This window comes from Syngnathus leptorhynchus, chromosome 18 (genome assembly GCF_054491065.1).
Source record: "Syngnathus leptorhynchus isolate UIUO chromosome 18, UIUO_Slep, whole genome shotgun sequence".
In the NCBI taxonomy this organism is placed as follows: Eukaryota; Metazoa; Chordata; class Actinopteri; order Syngnathiformes; family Syngnathidae; genus Syngnathus; species Syngnathus leptorhynchus.
Window position 1 is genome coordinate 5,518,440 of NC_141212.1, and position 15,752 is coordinate 5,534,191.

General features: G+C 39.0%; 2 protein-coding genes across 2 annotated transcripts; both read right to left on the minus strand.

Annotated features, from left to right (window-relative positions):
• Window positions 1-1,205: 1,205 nt before the first annotated feature.
• snw1 (SNW domain containing 1) lies at window positions 1,206-5,115 on the minus strand. The gene is made up of 14 exons (XM_085938226.1): window positions 4,992-5,115; window positions 4,557-4,710; window positions 4,174-4,332; window positions 3,956-4,051; window positions 3,762-3,868; window positions 3,548-3,652; window positions 3,375-3,444; window positions 3,186-3,251; window positions 2,991-3,107; window positions 2,697-2,838; window positions 2,462-2,564; window positions 2,228-2,348; window positions 1,908-2,071; window positions 1,206-1,796 (listed from the first exon to the last, which is right to left on the minus strand). Exons 1-14 carry the CDS (start codon window positions 5,003-5,005, stop codon window positions 1,604-1,606), a joined length of 1,611 nt encoding a protein of 536 aa, XP_085794352.1. The 5' UTR covers window positions 5,006-5,115; the 3' UTR covers window positions 1,206-1,603.
• Window positions 5,116-13,701: 8,586 nt separating this feature from the next.
• On the minus strand, window positions 13,702-15,403 carry LOC147042602 (serine/threonine-protein kinase Nek2-like). Its single transcript, XM_085938295.1, has 7 exons — window positions 15,308-15,403; window positions 14,986-15,203; window positions 14,530-14,701; window positions 14,359-14,441; window positions 14,152-14,278; window positions 13,804-14,085; window positions 13,702-13,722 (listed from the first exon to the last, which is right to left on the minus strand). The coding sequence occupies exons 1-6, from the start codon at window positions 15,401-15,403 to the stop codon at window positions 13,819-13,821; spliced, it is 963 nt and encodes a 320-aa protein (XP_085794421.1). The 3' UTR covers window positions 13,702-13,722; window positions 13,804-13,818.
• Between the last annotated feature and the right edge of the window lie 349 nt (window positions 15,404-15,752).

The window sequence follows — 15,752 nt, forward strand, 5'->3', positions numbered from 1 at the left end:
AAAAAAAAATGCAATGTCATTGATAATTTTCCATAAAGCTTCTGTTTGCAGTGTTTTAATACAAAAGGTCATAAGGTCAACTCCCGCTCTCAACTTTTGCACCATTTAGCAGCCAACTTATTGCTTTTCTCTGCAAGGAGGAAAAAGGGGAAATATCTCAAGAGACATCACAAAAGAAAAAAAAAAAAAATGAAGCTATCCAGAGTACAGCTGTGCTACAACGCAATATTGTTTATTATTTCTGGGCTTGTTTTCAGATAAACAGCGATCTATCACACCTTCTATCTGCAACCTGAGGATTCCATTGTGGCCCAACACAATATGTCCACAGCTGAACAAAAGCAATGTCAGGGAACCAATTTCCTCTTGGCGTCATGAATGAGCATCCCATTCATCAAATCATAAAGGTAGACAAGAGCTGAGTGGAAAGACATTATCGAGCACTAACCACACTAAGACAAGTTGGAGGGACTGCAGCTTTTTCTGTTGTTTTTGTCATAGAACTTTTCTTGATGGTCTTACCAGCAGAAAAGCAAAAATCCTCAAGCTTAAGTATATGTCAATAAATCCAGTTAATGATCCAATAGGGGGATTGAGTCACTGAGCTGGGATTCACAATAACCTTGTTAACCTATCTTTCATTGAGCCCATACACAGCCGACTAAAATAGAAATAAAACCAATACATATATATCACAAGAGCATATACATTATAAGAGATAAGAAATGCATTTGCCTTTGACTCTGGAAAAATTTTGCATAACAGCAGGCGGGAGTCATCATTCCTCAGGTGTCTTCCCTCTTAAAGATGTTGACTTCAGTGTCGGCAACCCAGGAGGAAAGTGATTAAATCACATCGGAGTCGCTTGGATGTAAATGAGGGAGGTTTACATGCCCTTTTTAGCAACAGCTTCACTACAGTGGATAAAAAGGCAACTGCAGAGTGACAGCAAGATGGAGTTCTAAATTAAAGCAAGGGAGTTTGTCATCTAAAGTGGAAGTGTAGCTACACGTCTGTACACAAGTCGCATTCCAAGTTATAAGAGGGTGTGCACACTTTTGCAATCATTATAATTTTTTTATACTATTAGTTTTGTAGTTTTCAGATATTCACAAATTAATTTAAAAGAGAATTATGCTAAGAGTTTTACTACACCAACAGAAAAAAAAAATAAGGAAATTTGGACTGGCAAAACATCCACACCCTTCACACACTAAAGGAAATTTATTCAATACTTGTACAAGGATGACAAGGATATTTTGCTTTCAAGATCAGTGTCCATACCTGCCGTCACATACAGGCAAACGGTAACAACACCTAAATGGTCATCTTAAATATTATAGAACTGACCCCAAAAAGTATTTTTGGTATGTGTGTGAAATCAAAACTAATCGAAATCTATACACTTCCAGGAGAGAAGTTCCCACGTTACCTAATTGGTCGCACTGTACATATATGGGTAAAAAAAAAAAAAAAAGGATTATAAATGGGATTTTTACACTAGTCGGGGAAAAAAATAGACAACTCCCTCTAGACATTTGAGTGGAATAAAACACCTGTGATGAACAAAAGTGTGTGGACAAAAGAGCATGACCATGGGCCTTCACTCCTTTCTGCGCTTCTTGTCGTGGTAATCGTCTTTGGAGCGGCTGCTGGTGGACGCCCTCTTGGAGCCTCCGTGCTGCTTGGCTTCTTCCAAGAATTTGTCCAGACCGAAAGGGTCTTCTTCAAACTGGACAGGACCCTCGCGCCTCTGCCCGTGATCGGCACCCGAGAACTCCTTGTCGGGAACGAACCTGAAAGAAGGAAGTGCAATTCGATTCGTTCTTGCTTCGACTGAAATTCTCTTATCCGACTCTACATGACAACAAGATGAATCTTCTTTGAACACGCCAGTTTCCCAATACCTGTTGTTTTGCATGAGTGTGTCAAAGTCATCGGCGTAGGCGTCCTTGTCGATGGCTTTGCTGGGTCGGTAGATATTGGAGGCCATGTCTCTGCCGCCGCGGAAAGGCTGGTCGTACACGTTGTACGTCTCGTCCTCACCACCGGCAAAGCCGCTATCCATTCCCTGGGAAGAGAAAAAGGGATGGGAAAACTTGTTATCACTTTTTATTCCACTTTCAGTATGCTTTTAATGTGCAGGTGGTCAACACAGAAGCCACCCTGCAACCGTGATTAGACGGTTAGCAGTTAGCTTTTTTTTATTTTTTATTACTACACTCACTTTACTCTGGTTGAAAAGTCGCTGGTCATACTGGGCATCGCTGCTGCTGGTGCGAGGGTTGGGCACACCCAGAGCGATGAGCTCACTAATGTCTCTGTCTTGGTCCCTCTGCAGTTTGGATCTGAAAGGGGAGGGGGGGAAAAAAAACATTGGATGACTCGGACATGAATTTGTGCTGACGTGTGAAATCCAGACTTCCAATATGAGAAGAGGAGGGTTGAGTGTGTCCAGCACCTCTTATCAGGAGCTGCCCTGGAAATGTTTCTGTCGTGCTGTCTCTCTTTCCTTCTGTCGTGGCGGATCTCGTCACGCTCCCTTGCCTCTCCGTCCTCGCCGCCTTGATTCGACATGGGAGAGAAACAGAAAATGGTGAAAAAAAAAAAAAAAAAAAAAGGAGGGGGATTTGTGACATGCTTTCACAGATGCAGAACCCGAATCCGGTCATGCAACTTGTTAAGTCGCATCTCACCTTTGTCCCCATGACTTTTAATTCCCGCCCTGCGATCTCGGGCCATTTGGGCTAACTCCCTGAGTTTCTCTTCTTTCTTTTCTTTCTCCTTCTGGGCCATCTTCTTTTCCACCTGGGCTCTCATCTCCACTGCCTCTCTGGCCTATAAAAACACAACCAAAAGTTCAAACTCCATAGATCATAAAAATGAAAATTGAAAAACATGGTAGTTGAGTAGGACAACACACAACATATTTATTTATTCAGAGTAAATGCTTTCCAAGCATTAACTTAAAGAGCTTTGCGTAAGATTACCTTTCTATCAGCGATGTAGAGGGCCTCAGCCAGCTTGGCGAAGTTTTCATTGATGTGAACTGTTTGCAGCCCCCTGCCATCAGCTGCCAGACGCTTGTCTAGAGGGATGGTGTAACCCTGAAGGAAAAAAAAAGGGGGGGGAGGGGGCAAGGGGTCATATTTATTCATATAAACATAAACCTGGTGCTAGATTACCTTAGCGTTCTTCCAGTTGGAGATGCATGGAGGAATCTTCCACTCCTGCTGTTCTTTCACCGTCATCTATAACCAAGAAGAAGAAAGAAACAACTTCATTACAATGAATCTAGAAGTGTTTGAAAATTATATTGTCATAAACTGTATGCAATCTCAAATATGCAATTCCAATTATTATTATTATTATACCTTTCTACTCGGAGAATGCATGACTGGAGCTGGTGGTGACGGCGGTCCACGAGGGATCTTCTTATTGATCCTGTGACACATTTAATCTTAATTAAATTCTCTTAAGCTGAAGCAAATTGTTCAAAAGCAGTTATGACATATCATGTATAATATAAGACGACGGACATGCTTACTTAAAACGTGGTGGTTCCATGGGGTCTCTCTGCATTTCCACCATGCGGATGACTCTTTGTTTGGCTCCAGAGTTGAAAGCCACTCCCTGCTGGGATGGGGTGTACCTGATAGACAGACAGAAGACTTTAATGTAGATAGTAGAACATTTATTATTTACAGCAATGTTAAAAATTTAGACTCCAATGACTGGGGCGGTGAGAAATGTTTTGATACCTGATGTACTGTGCTGGGGCCTGCTTGTCTGCTGCTCGCACAGGCATGGCAGCAGCAATCTTTTGTGATACCTGCTTGCTGAGGGCAGCACGAGTCTTCTCCGTCAGCTAAAAGCAAAACACACAAAGCACACTTTAGTTAGTCTCATTATGCCTGATAAACATTTCCTTGAAAAGCAAAACATCACATTTTACCTCTTCAACAGCTTCCTCATCAGGTTTCTGCAGTTCTGGGGTGTCTTCATTCATAACCTCTTTTGGAAGTAGATCTGTGTACCTACTGAAGATCACCTACAATAATAAAAAGGCACAAACTTAAAAATGTTGCCATGCATTGTCTTACTGAAAGCCAATCTTTGTGTTTTTATTTTTCAATGCATGTTCGTGAAAATCGAGTTGTTATAACTGCAAACCTTGTCTTTTTGTCCTTGTCTTGCAATAGCATCATATTTGACTTTGCCCTCAGCATCCACCTGCATCGTCAGAGCATTGGAGGTTTTCTTTTGCCGACCCATCTCCAGAGGAAACTGTGCCACATGGATCTCTGGAAAAGCTCCCCCATCTCCAAAGTCCTACGGAAGTGCAATAATTAGCAAATATGATTAAAACCATATACATTAATTTATTCATGTATAAGCACCATGCAAGCATTTTGACATCAATTATTAAGGTGTGCGAAAGCAATCTGAACTCCCACAAAAAAAAAAAAGTAAATTCACAGACGTGAGTGGATAATCTTTGTTCACTTTAATCAACCCATACATGCGTACTTTAAAGTTAAAATATTGATTCTTACCTCGGGAGCGCGAGGTATCCATCCACTTCTGTGTCCATAAGGTGGCAGTTCCCTTCGGGATGCGACCAAGGCAGTAGAGAACGACTTCTGGGCGCGAACTCGATCCTCTGCTTCCAGCTGATCTTGTGACAGCTGGGTCGGCGCCGGTAAAAAGCTACACACAAAATTACCCGAGTTAGTTGGATCACGAGCTGAAAAACGTACGTTTATCTATGAGCTAGTCACAAACATAACACGTCGGTAAGACGGTGGCCTGCTAAGCTATCATTAGCTTCGCGATTGCAACAGCACAGCAGCGCATGGTGGTCACCAACGACGAATCAGATTGCTAGAAAATATTGCACGCGCTACATTGATTTCATACCGCACATGTAAAGTACTTCTCTTCAAAATATTATCAAATAAGTATACAAAAGGCTTTAACGCGACGCTTACCTCGTTAGAGACATCTTGCTCTTGTCTTCTTGAGCCACCTACTTCCGCTTCCTTCTTCGTTGGCAACGAGCACACATTCAATTGCAGTACTGACACCTACTGGTTGAAGATAGCAACTACTCCCTGTTTCATGTTCCTTCATGACACACATTACTGTGCCACCTGCAGAATTCATAAACCTTTGGAATTAACGTGGCCTTTTCTTTTGAGTGAATATTTAACAAAAAAATCCAATTATTAGCCTGGTGCAAAAGAAAAGGACACGTCAAGGTGTATTATTCATTGCACTGTCGTAGTGTCTTCACAGGACAATGAATCTAATCATGTGGGGGGGAATTACTTTTCACCCTTATCCATTTAATAACCCAAACTGTGCTTCTCATTATGACCGCTGCTGTCTGCGGGCATGTATTGTCGGCGTGCCAGACTATGAATGAATTCGATTTAGTCTTGGGCATCATCATCACCAGCATCATTTCCATCACTGTCTTTATTAATACATCTCGGTCTAAATGACATTTCCTTCCCCTTGTCTGCACCCACAGTAGACCCACTTAAGAGGCATTAAGCCGTCTAATACTATTTAATTTGCATGACTAATGGTTTTAAACACCTTCGGTAATGTAGCACAATTTTCAGACTGATATGTTTTCTTTGGGATGAAAGGACATTTTTGAAATGATTATCTTCCCTTTTAAACAACCACCCAGTCGATTAATTAATCAATTAGAGGTTGGTAACTCCTTCTGGGCTTAACTTGGAATATTACGGGAACAGTTTGATGAAGATTGAATATCATGTTATGATTATTAACAGGTAAGCGCAAGGAAAAGATAAGAAAGAAGAAAGAGCCTTGTAACCACTCATGGGGATCAAATGGGAAATTAAAACAACTCCAAGTGGGGGCAGAAGGCAGTTTCCAGGAAATCACATACACGTTTACATGCATGCATCATATCCATTTAAACCTCATACATGCAAACGGATCTATTGGAGCGAACATTTATTATTACAAGAGGCACAGCATGTTAAAGCAAGTGATGCAATGACACGTTCCTTATGATATGTCGCACTGCAGTCTTTCACCTGATGTGATGATGATTCCTTAACTGTGCTACATTTTTCTTTCCTGTCAAACATAATTATGCGGCGAACATCAGAACCACAAGTGGAATGGAAAGAAAAAAGGAGCGTTGGAGTATGAATTTGGGGTGTATATCGGTGCTGTATTGAGAATAGAAAGCAGAGAAACCCAACACCAACAAAATGTGTTTTCTCCTCTAAACATGCCCAAAAGTCTAATCAAAACCATGTTTGTACTCTAATCTGTGCATTAAAAAAAACAAAAACTCAGTTCTACTCAGGGGCCTCCCACGCATAGTGGATTTACTCTAGTAAAGTTTCTTGCTTGGATGTCCAGACTCCCGCTGTCCTTAAAAGTTACTCTGGATCTTCGCCCAGCTATTCATGACCACTAGATGGCAGAAAAAGACAAAAGTGGCTTCTCTTTAGAGCAAGTAATCTTCTCGAAGGCTTTCACAAGATATCTACCTACTTGTATTTGCACAACACAGAATCCAATTTGCATGAAAAAGACACAGCATCATGCAGATGATGCTGTATTTTCATATGGATGTATTTACTTCTTCAGTGTGTCTGTGCTTGAGTGGCAAGTCTATGTGAGAGGCAAGAGGAAGTATAAATAGAGCCAGCCCTGGCCGGTCAGGACCGCTTTGCATCATCAAGCGAGCCCCCCCCCTGACATATTATTTTCACCTCTGTGTTTTGGACTTTATCCAAACCGAATAGTGCATTCAAGGTGGTTCAACAGCATCAAAATAAGTCGATATCACTGGCCCCAGAAGTGATTAACTTAAAATGGCTTTGAGGGTAAAGTTTCAGCCAAGCTAATGCTCATACATGAACTTGACTTTGATGTAATTACTCAAGCATGTGCTTACAGTAGATAAAGGCCGTTTCATGCTGTGTTTGTCCCTTTCAACACGACAAATTGGAGTTCGGAATACTGCGGCGACCTTGAAAGTGGAGAAAAGGACATGAAGGCATTGCTGGCAGCGAAAGCAATGTCGCACACCTCCTAATCTCCAGAGGGCTGTTGCTCGATGAGGGGTGCTGATAGCGGAGCGTCGGTGTCGTCTCCAGCAGTGCAAGATAGGAATCGCTCCGAATTTGAGTCCTCGAAGTCAAGCGAAGGATTTGAACACGACTTTGAGCATTTGGAGCGCAACATTATTTTCTGCTCCGTTTCACGTTCAGTAAATTTAACACAACTGAGTTTGAGAAGTCGATATAACACACGTACGGGCCTGACACGGTTGAACTTGTCTCCATTTTTGTTGTATCTGTTACTAGATCTGATTGGAAGTGTTGCTCATCTCACATTTGATCTGCGAGAAGAGGACATCTTAAAATAGAACCTCACTGATGGAGTTTATTTTTTTTATTTTTTTAACAACCACTGTGTTTTCATCTTTATGTCTACATGAGGCAGCCCGCCTTCGAAATTCACACATCTGTATTTAGCACATGATCTAGAATTTAAAAAAAATGGATGGATATATTTAGTTTTGGAAATGTTTAGAGGATGACAATATCCATGTCCTTCCAGGTTACAAACCTAATTTAGTGTTTTCACAAAAGAAACCATAAAGTCTAGTTACCGTATTTTCCGGACTATAAGGCGCAGCTAAAAACCTAAAGTTTTCTCAAAAGCCGATAGTGCGCCTTATAGTTCGGTGCGCCTTATATAAGGACAAAGTTTTAAAATGGGCCATTCGTTGAAGGTGCACCTTATAGTCCGGTGCGCCTTATAGTCTGGAAAATATGGTACTTAAAATTTGTTCTTTACCTGCCACCATTTTGGTTTTCGTCTTTGTTTTGGTAATCCAAATGAATTTATTGGTACAAAAGACAATTCAACCTTAACTGTTTGAAAACTACAGCAGTAAAGTCACAAACTAGGGATAGCTTGAGTACAAAACCCAAAAGTTTCTTCTTCTCCACATTTTTTTGTTTGATTGAGGCAAAGCGTGAAATACTGCAGCAATAAAAGTGGAACATGAGATAAACTATGTTGTATATTATCATTATCAAATGAAACAGTCAGCAGCAGGTAACAACAAAAAATAATTTCATTTGTCTGAAAAAAAGAATCTACGGATAGCATTCAGATGACATTACAAAGCTAATCGAAATAATATGTTGTATATTGTTTTGCCAAATCGTGTACAGCCATTTTAATGTAGGTCAACATTTTAACATACAAAATGCGCTGGACTGAATTTTTCTTTTGTTTGTTGCCAAATCGTTTACATTTCCTTCCCAGTCGAAACTGAAAGGGAACTGCCACGCTTGCGCCACCCTTGCTTTTATCTCACTCTGTAGATTAGCTGCAGTATATGAAAGTTTATGCTAATAAGAATATTTCTTCATACAGTAACCCAAGTATTTTCAATCTAGTTCCAGGTAACAAGAGACTCTGCAAGATCACAGCCCATACATTATATCACATGGTTCCCCACTGTGGAGTAGTCATGCGTGACAGAAAAATACAAGGCATGAAATTAGCTAGTCCTTTGTGATTTGTCTCCATGGACGTCACTGGCTCCCTTTTTGTAAATTATGCGGCATTTCCATTACAAATGAGGTAGCAGATTAGATTTGATATTAGGGGTCAGCACTGTTGAGCTGTGGAAAGTCATATCAAGTGTGGTAACAGTATCTGAGACTATATTGTAATTATAGAAAAAAACTGATTTTTTTTTTTGGGAGACGAGGTACACCTGAACAAGTCACGAGTGTCTGACGAAACAAGCAAAACCAAAATGTAATTTGACAAGAAATAGGACATATCCAAAGTTAATCAGCGTTCTGCCACCCTATGTAGAAAAATGAAGATGTTTTGAGAAATCCATGACAATCACAACATACCAAAAATACATTTTCATCATTTTTCTCATCTCTTATGTTGTTTGACTCGCTCTGCTTTTCATCAGATCCTAATGCAACCACTTTAAGTTCCCATGTGACCCATCCTCATCCTCATTGAATTCTCAAAACTTCATCTTAAAAAAACAAACAAAAAAAAACTTGACATTGACTCAATTGACCTCCCTTCCCTTGCTGAATTGAAGTGTTTTAGGCAGGAGTGAGCAATGTTTCAAGGTTATGACCAAAGATGCAGTGGAACGTAAAGCAAGCTTGTAATGAGTGTTTTCCTTTGGGATGGATGCTGACTTTGTAGACGACGGGTGATTTTTAGGCCTCCGGCAAGAGAGGAAGGATTATAGACCCTTCTGTCATATTGGAGTAACGAATTGAGATTGATGCACCACACAGCACAAGTTTCTCTCATGGACGTCTGTATCCATCTTTCATTCATGTGGCAAGTCTTAATCTCCTATGGGTTGTTCTACTCCGACCTACATCTGAGCTTTCCGCTTTTTTTTCCTAGCATAATACATGTCTGCAGTGAATTAATGAATAAAGTTATTGTATCTGTGACTTCTTATATATATATATATATATAGATATAGATAGATATAGATAGATATCTATATATCTATATATCTATATATCTATATATCTATATATCTATACATCTCTATATATCTATAGCTGTCTGTCTGTCTGTCTGTCTGTCTGTCTGTCTGTCTGTCTGTCTGTCTGTCTGTCTGTCTGTCTGTCTGTCTGTCTGTCTGTCTATCTATCTATCTATCTATCTATCTATCTATCTATCTATCTATCTATCTATCTATCTATCTATCTATCTATCTATCTATCTATCTATCTATATATATATATATATATATATATATATATATATATATATATATATATATATCCCAAGAAAACAACCCCAAAGTCACAAGTGAGTTGAAGCAACAAAGACAATCTCAATTTTATTACCTTTAGCAACACACTTAGATTATTTGCGGTACAACACGCACACACACACACACACACACACACACACACACACACACACACACACACACACACACACACACACACACACACACACACACACACACACACACACACACACACACACACACACACACACACACACACACACACACACACACACACACACACACGCTTCTCTATAAATGTGCCACAGATAGTGACAGTAAACACTGTGTACTAGAGTTAATCAACCTCGGCATTTTGATCTCACTAACTAATAAAACACTTCATCAAGCTCCACATTTGATGCTCAAGCAATAAGTGGCATTGCATGCTCATCCTTGTAATTACTGTCACACCAGAAAGGTGTTGGAGAAAAATAGAGGAGGCGGGAGAAGACAAAAGAAGAGGAAATGAGCAGCTACAAAGCCTGATAACAAGGTTGGACCAAGTTGTTTGGGAGATAATGAAAGTAATACAAGAGTAGGTATTTTTGGTAGGTTGGAGGAAATTGTTGGCTTGTTTTCGTCATTAGTTTGTGTTATGTAGCAGTGGTCGATAAATGGACTATTATTAAGTAGAAATTGATTTCGACTTGTTTGAAGGTTGAATCATATCAAATGGATTTTCAAACTCGTGGGTGGTCACAATGGAGTTATTATTAAAATTGTTATGAGTAGATGATAGATGGACCTAGCCAGAATATGGACAATATTGTCCTTAAAGAAATGCTTCTTCATTTTGAGCCGCAAATAAACTGCTGATTCTAAAACCTGTAGAAGTTACTCTGCGAATTTGTGCATTAACAATATTGCTGACTCATGTTTTTTTTTTTCTATCACTGAATTTACAAGCATGCGATATACTTGTCAAAGATCACTGAGGTAATCTTGTATGTTTAACAATACACCAGTCCCCCTAAAGCTCAGTTGCATTTCAAGTACAAAGCAGTTTTGATTGACACAATGCTTCTTTTCTTACCGCGTCTAATTTCTATGACTAGAGCACATATGGAAGTTTAAATCTGAAAAATGAATAAACTTTCCCACAGGTGAAGCTTTCCCACACGGTTCTATTACCGCCTGTCCTACATGGAAATTTCCTTGTTGTCTCTCACGTAGTTCAACACTGTAGGAACTAAAGGCCTGCTGATCAATGGAATCTAAATTCTCGTGAGGGATTATAATAGAGGCATTAGGATCTATCGATTAAAGCTGCAAGTGCCTGATGCAGTGAATGGAAAGTCAATAGAAAGCTGACAAAGTCTGCACCCCCCCTCCGTGCGACACCGAGGGAATATACAGTATTGTAAATGTCAAGAACACACTTCACTATAATAAATTTAAATAAATAAATAAATAATACAACAGATAGATGAATAAATAAATACATTTACAAACAAACAAACAAACAAACAAACAAACAAACAAACAAACAAACAAACAAACAAACAAACAAACAAACAAACAAACAAACAAACAAACAAACAAACACACACACATACATACATACATACATACATACATACATACATACATACATACATACATACATAAATTAATAAATAAATACATAAATACATAAATACATAAATACATAAATACATAAATAAATAAATGAATAAATAAATCAATAAATAAATAAATAAATACATTTTGACTTGGGAATTTTTCAACTCTCAAAATATTTCCAGTCATAAACAAATGGAAATTTCTGTTGTGTTGTGCAACATTCAGGCAGTGTTATAAATGAAACCACTGTCAGTGTTTTATACATCAAAGTTTTAACAAACTATAGCAAATCTGCAATCGCAATTACAGTAAATGTGCATAAACAATCTATCATTATTATCTCATTGCAAGATAACTCACATATTTTCCATGTAATGTACTCTGTCTAATAAGAGATAACAGACAATAATGCAACAATCAGCAACCAGCAGTCATTAAGCAGACAATGAAGGGTCCAAAATTGAGCCGACCATTTTTATCGCTGGGCAGCACATTTCTCATCCACATCCACTGCTGCCAGTCATCTAAACTGTAATTAACTCCTCAAAATTGCTTCTTAATGTTCCCTCACAGAAAATCACACCACCTATTTTGTGTTGGTTCATCATCATCATCATAATCATCATGGTCATCCTCATTTTCATCCTCATCCTTATCCTCATCAGCAACTGGATCAAATTTATCTTACAAATTTTCGAGTGTACATCATATGTCTACAAAATCTTTGTACAAACTGCAGTTTTGGAATATACTGTACTTTGTTGCTAGGAACTAAAGTCGTGTTAAAATGTAATACTGACATGAAACGTTTCCATATGATTTCCTTCTTAAATTCTCCTAAGAATACACTGTAGTCAAACGCTCAGGTTCACACATTCAATTGAGCCCCACAGAGAGGTAGTGTAAAAATGCAGACAACGTAGGTGGGCTGGAGGGAGATCTATACAAAAAAGGGGAAGAAGAAAAAAAAAAAAAACGAAGCATTGAGCTTCGGGCATCAGTAGGTGCGTTACATCACAGAATTGTAAAAAAGATTGGGTCAGGAGGGAGTTTATATCTCCCCACAGGATTGAATTTAAAAGCTGTCTTATAGTTCATAAAAACATCCCACAACATAACTCAGAGATTTTTTTATTTTTTTTTCCATTGCAATCCTCTCATGTTGTCCTCACGTCAAATCCAAAGTGGAGGCTTGCATCTAAGCCTCCTATTAAGAGTATTGGAAATTGTCACCAAGTCCCGAGTCAGTTGAACTAAGTACCTCTTGTGATTTTGCCGCCTATCAGTGATGTTTAGTACCCGGGGGTCTATAGGGTTTTATATCATGCACATGCATTATGAATGAACCAACATTATGGCATGCATATTGATGGTGGACGCCGCCTGAGGTGTGACATTAAAATTTAGCAAATAAGCAATGTGGAATTCTTTATTTATGCCATTATAGACTAGCAGGTTGCTTTCATTCTCTTTGTATTATTGTCTGTTCAGCATTTTGCTCCTCTCTCTTTTCAGTATCATCCTTTCTTCCCCGAGAAATCATTCTTCCCACTTTATTTCCCGGGAGCCTGCGCTAATTGTGTGATTGCAATCACACTGCTGCCATGGTGACAGGTTAGTTGGATTTTTTGCTTTGGATGCTAGTTTACAACATGGATGTCATATACAGAAAAGGGAATAGTCACAATATAGTTTGAAAGTGTGTCATGTACTACTTGTATAATGCTGTAACTGCTCCCTGTGTGATTCAGAAGTATTTTATTGCAAGCAGGAAGAAAGAGTTTCCTTTTTTTTTTTTGGTGTTGATCACAGTGTGATGTCTCCATTTAAAGAGAGTCATTTCTGCAGCTTTTTATATTTTAATCCAATTTATGCACTCGCTACTTTCTGCTCAATTTCAACACAAATCATTTCTGTCAGCTTGAGTCAATTAAGGTCGAAACTCCAATGTCACGCCGCATAAAACTAACTGTTTATAATTCTGAATGGAATTTCAGGTATTTTCCATCTAAAGGCAAATCAAGGTAATGTTGCAAACATCTTTACAAAAGCTCATAGTTTGTGGTGACCCTGCCACAAATGCCAATAAATTACATCCACATGAATTAAAAAGCCAGAAAAAAAACTTTTGCTACCATCTGCTCTTCCTTTCCTTTTAATATTTTTCTCAATAACATCATCTCTCGTTGCCTGATCTTTTCATTTCCTCCCTTGTCATGCCTCCAAAAGTGGACAGTTGCAAAAAGACAAATGAATTTCATTTCTCTTTCCCTGCTTTGTATTCTTTTATCCTGCATGGGGGAAAAAATACATAAAAAAAATACATATGGAAATATATCAGCAGTTATTATAAAAGATATCAAAATATTTACATGTCTCCCCAGCGGTCAAAAACGGAGGCGCCGGATATGTCTGTCTTTGTCCACTTGGCTCGTGTGCTGACTGTCTGTTTGAAGGCTCCTAGCAATGTTGTCGAGCATCACAAGCTGAGGATCACCAGGCGTGAGGTTTTCCTTATTCTTGCGAGCAGAGCGTATCATTTTATTCCTCTTAGCTAACTCTGAACGTCCCTGGGCCTTCTCTGCTTCCTCGTTAACTACTTCAGCCAGAAGGTTACTCTGGAGGATGGATTCCATAGATGGCCTCGGGTCGTCCTAGTCAAAAAGTCATACTGCTTTTTATGTGATTGTGTACCAAAAAAATTAATAATAATGACAAACCGTCAAGTTGAGCATGTTGTTGAGAAGCATGCTCAGTTTTTTAGAGTACTGTCCAGGGAGTTTTATCAAAGTCCTTGCTGGTATCTTCTCTGCAAGTACTTTTTGTTCTGAGGAAGGAACGTAACGGCTAGAAAATAGAACTCAAGACATTAGACACTTTTTAGTAAGGAAACTATCTCCTGTTTCAGAAAAGTTTGAAAAATTTACCATAGAGTACAAAGCTCGTACAACAAACATCCCAATGACCAGATATCACATTTGTTATCGAAGGAGATCTGGTTCATCTGTTCCTGAAAAAAACAAATGTGCCGCGGAAAAATATCGAAACATCTTAGAAGTAGGACTGCCCACACAGTCACTTACAAAAATTCCACTCACTGTGTAAGAAGGCTTTCCAAGTTTTACATTCCGCTCGCTGTCCAGGAAGACATTGCTTGCTTTCAAGTTGTGATGAAAGATGGGCTTGCCGTTACGCTTCCTGTGAAACGTCTTCAGAGCTGATGTGAGCTGAGCGATGACCTGCAGGATGAATTTCTCATCCAAGTGACGCCTAGCATGCATAAACACATGACAATCATATCCTACTATTTTGCACATAAATATATAGAATAGCATTTACTATAAACTTTTAATACAACAAAATCTAGATTTTACGTGAACTTTGGGGTCCAGAATTTGGGAATTGCCGTTAACCCCAAAAGCACGTTGTATAGAAAGTCGTTTTTTTTTTGGACTGCTGAAGGGGTCAGGAACAGATTCTTCGATTAGCCAGTGGAAACACTATATTAAGTAATCAAATGAAAAGTTAGAGGTAAATACTAAATTGCAAAAAACCTTTCCCTCGAGGCAGATGCAATGAGGCCGGCCAGGTTGTCACCGGTGCACTCCTCCATCACAACGTATATCTTGGTGTTGCTACTGTCAACGATGAAGTCGTAACATCTCACAATATTTGGGTGCCTCACCATCTTTTGGTGGTTCACTTTGGAGATCAGTGTCTGTGTCTCACTCTTGCTCAAAGTTTCATAACACATCTCTTTCCATACCAGAACCTTTACGAGAAAGTCAGTCATTTGTAATCAACACAATAAATGGAAGAACAGTTTGATTAAAAGATCACATTTTAAATCTTGCAAATCAAATGCAAGTTACTCACTTTTCCGTCAGATTTCCTTCTTATCCTCTGGCATCTTCCACCGGATCCCATTCCAATTGTGTAAAGCACATCGTAACCGTCAATTTTAGATGCCATATTGATGCTACTTGTAAAGGTTAGCAACTTAGCTTCTCAGCATTAAATTTACGACATAGACAAATTCTGCCCTGCCGTGCCAGTTGACATTAACTGATGGACAGCGATGCTTTAAATGATGCTCGAAACTCTTGTTTGTGATTGCTCGGATGTTGAACTACTCTTAAACGGTGTTGGTATTTAAAGGGTGGGGTGTTCGTTTAGAAAAAAAAAAAAGCTGATTAAGAGCTCAAGATGATCACATCACTGATCATGATTATAGAAATTTGATTGAATTTTCTGCAGGTACTTCACCAATGATTCTGTTTTGAATAATCACTCAAACTCACTACAACTGGCAATTACAGTT

Excerpts from the sequence above, each read along its gene's own strand:
- snw1 (XM_085938226.1), bottom strand. Across the intron at positions 2,349-2,461 it reads AGGGCAGCTCCTGATAAGAG|ATCCAAACTGCAGAGGGACC; the intron begins GTGCTGGACACA and ends CTCCCCTTTCAG. Across the intron at positions 2,072-2,227 it reads GACTTTTCAACCAGAGTAAA|GGAATGGATAGCGGCTTTGC; the intron begins GTGAGTGTAGTA and ends TTCTCTTCCCAG.
- LOC147042602 (XM_085938295.1), bottom strand. The coding sequence starts at position 15,403 with ATGGCATCTAAAATTGACGGTTACGATGTGCTTTACACAATTGGAATG. Across the intron at positions 14,702-14,985 it reads GCATCTGCCTCGAGGGAAAG|GCGTCACTTGGATGAGAAAT; the intron begins GTTTTTTGCAAT and ends TATGCATGCTAG. Across the intron at positions 14,442-14,529 it reads TTGGAAAGCCTTCTTACACA|GAACAGATGAACCAGATCTC; the intron begins GTGAGTGGAATT and ends TGTTTTTTTCAG.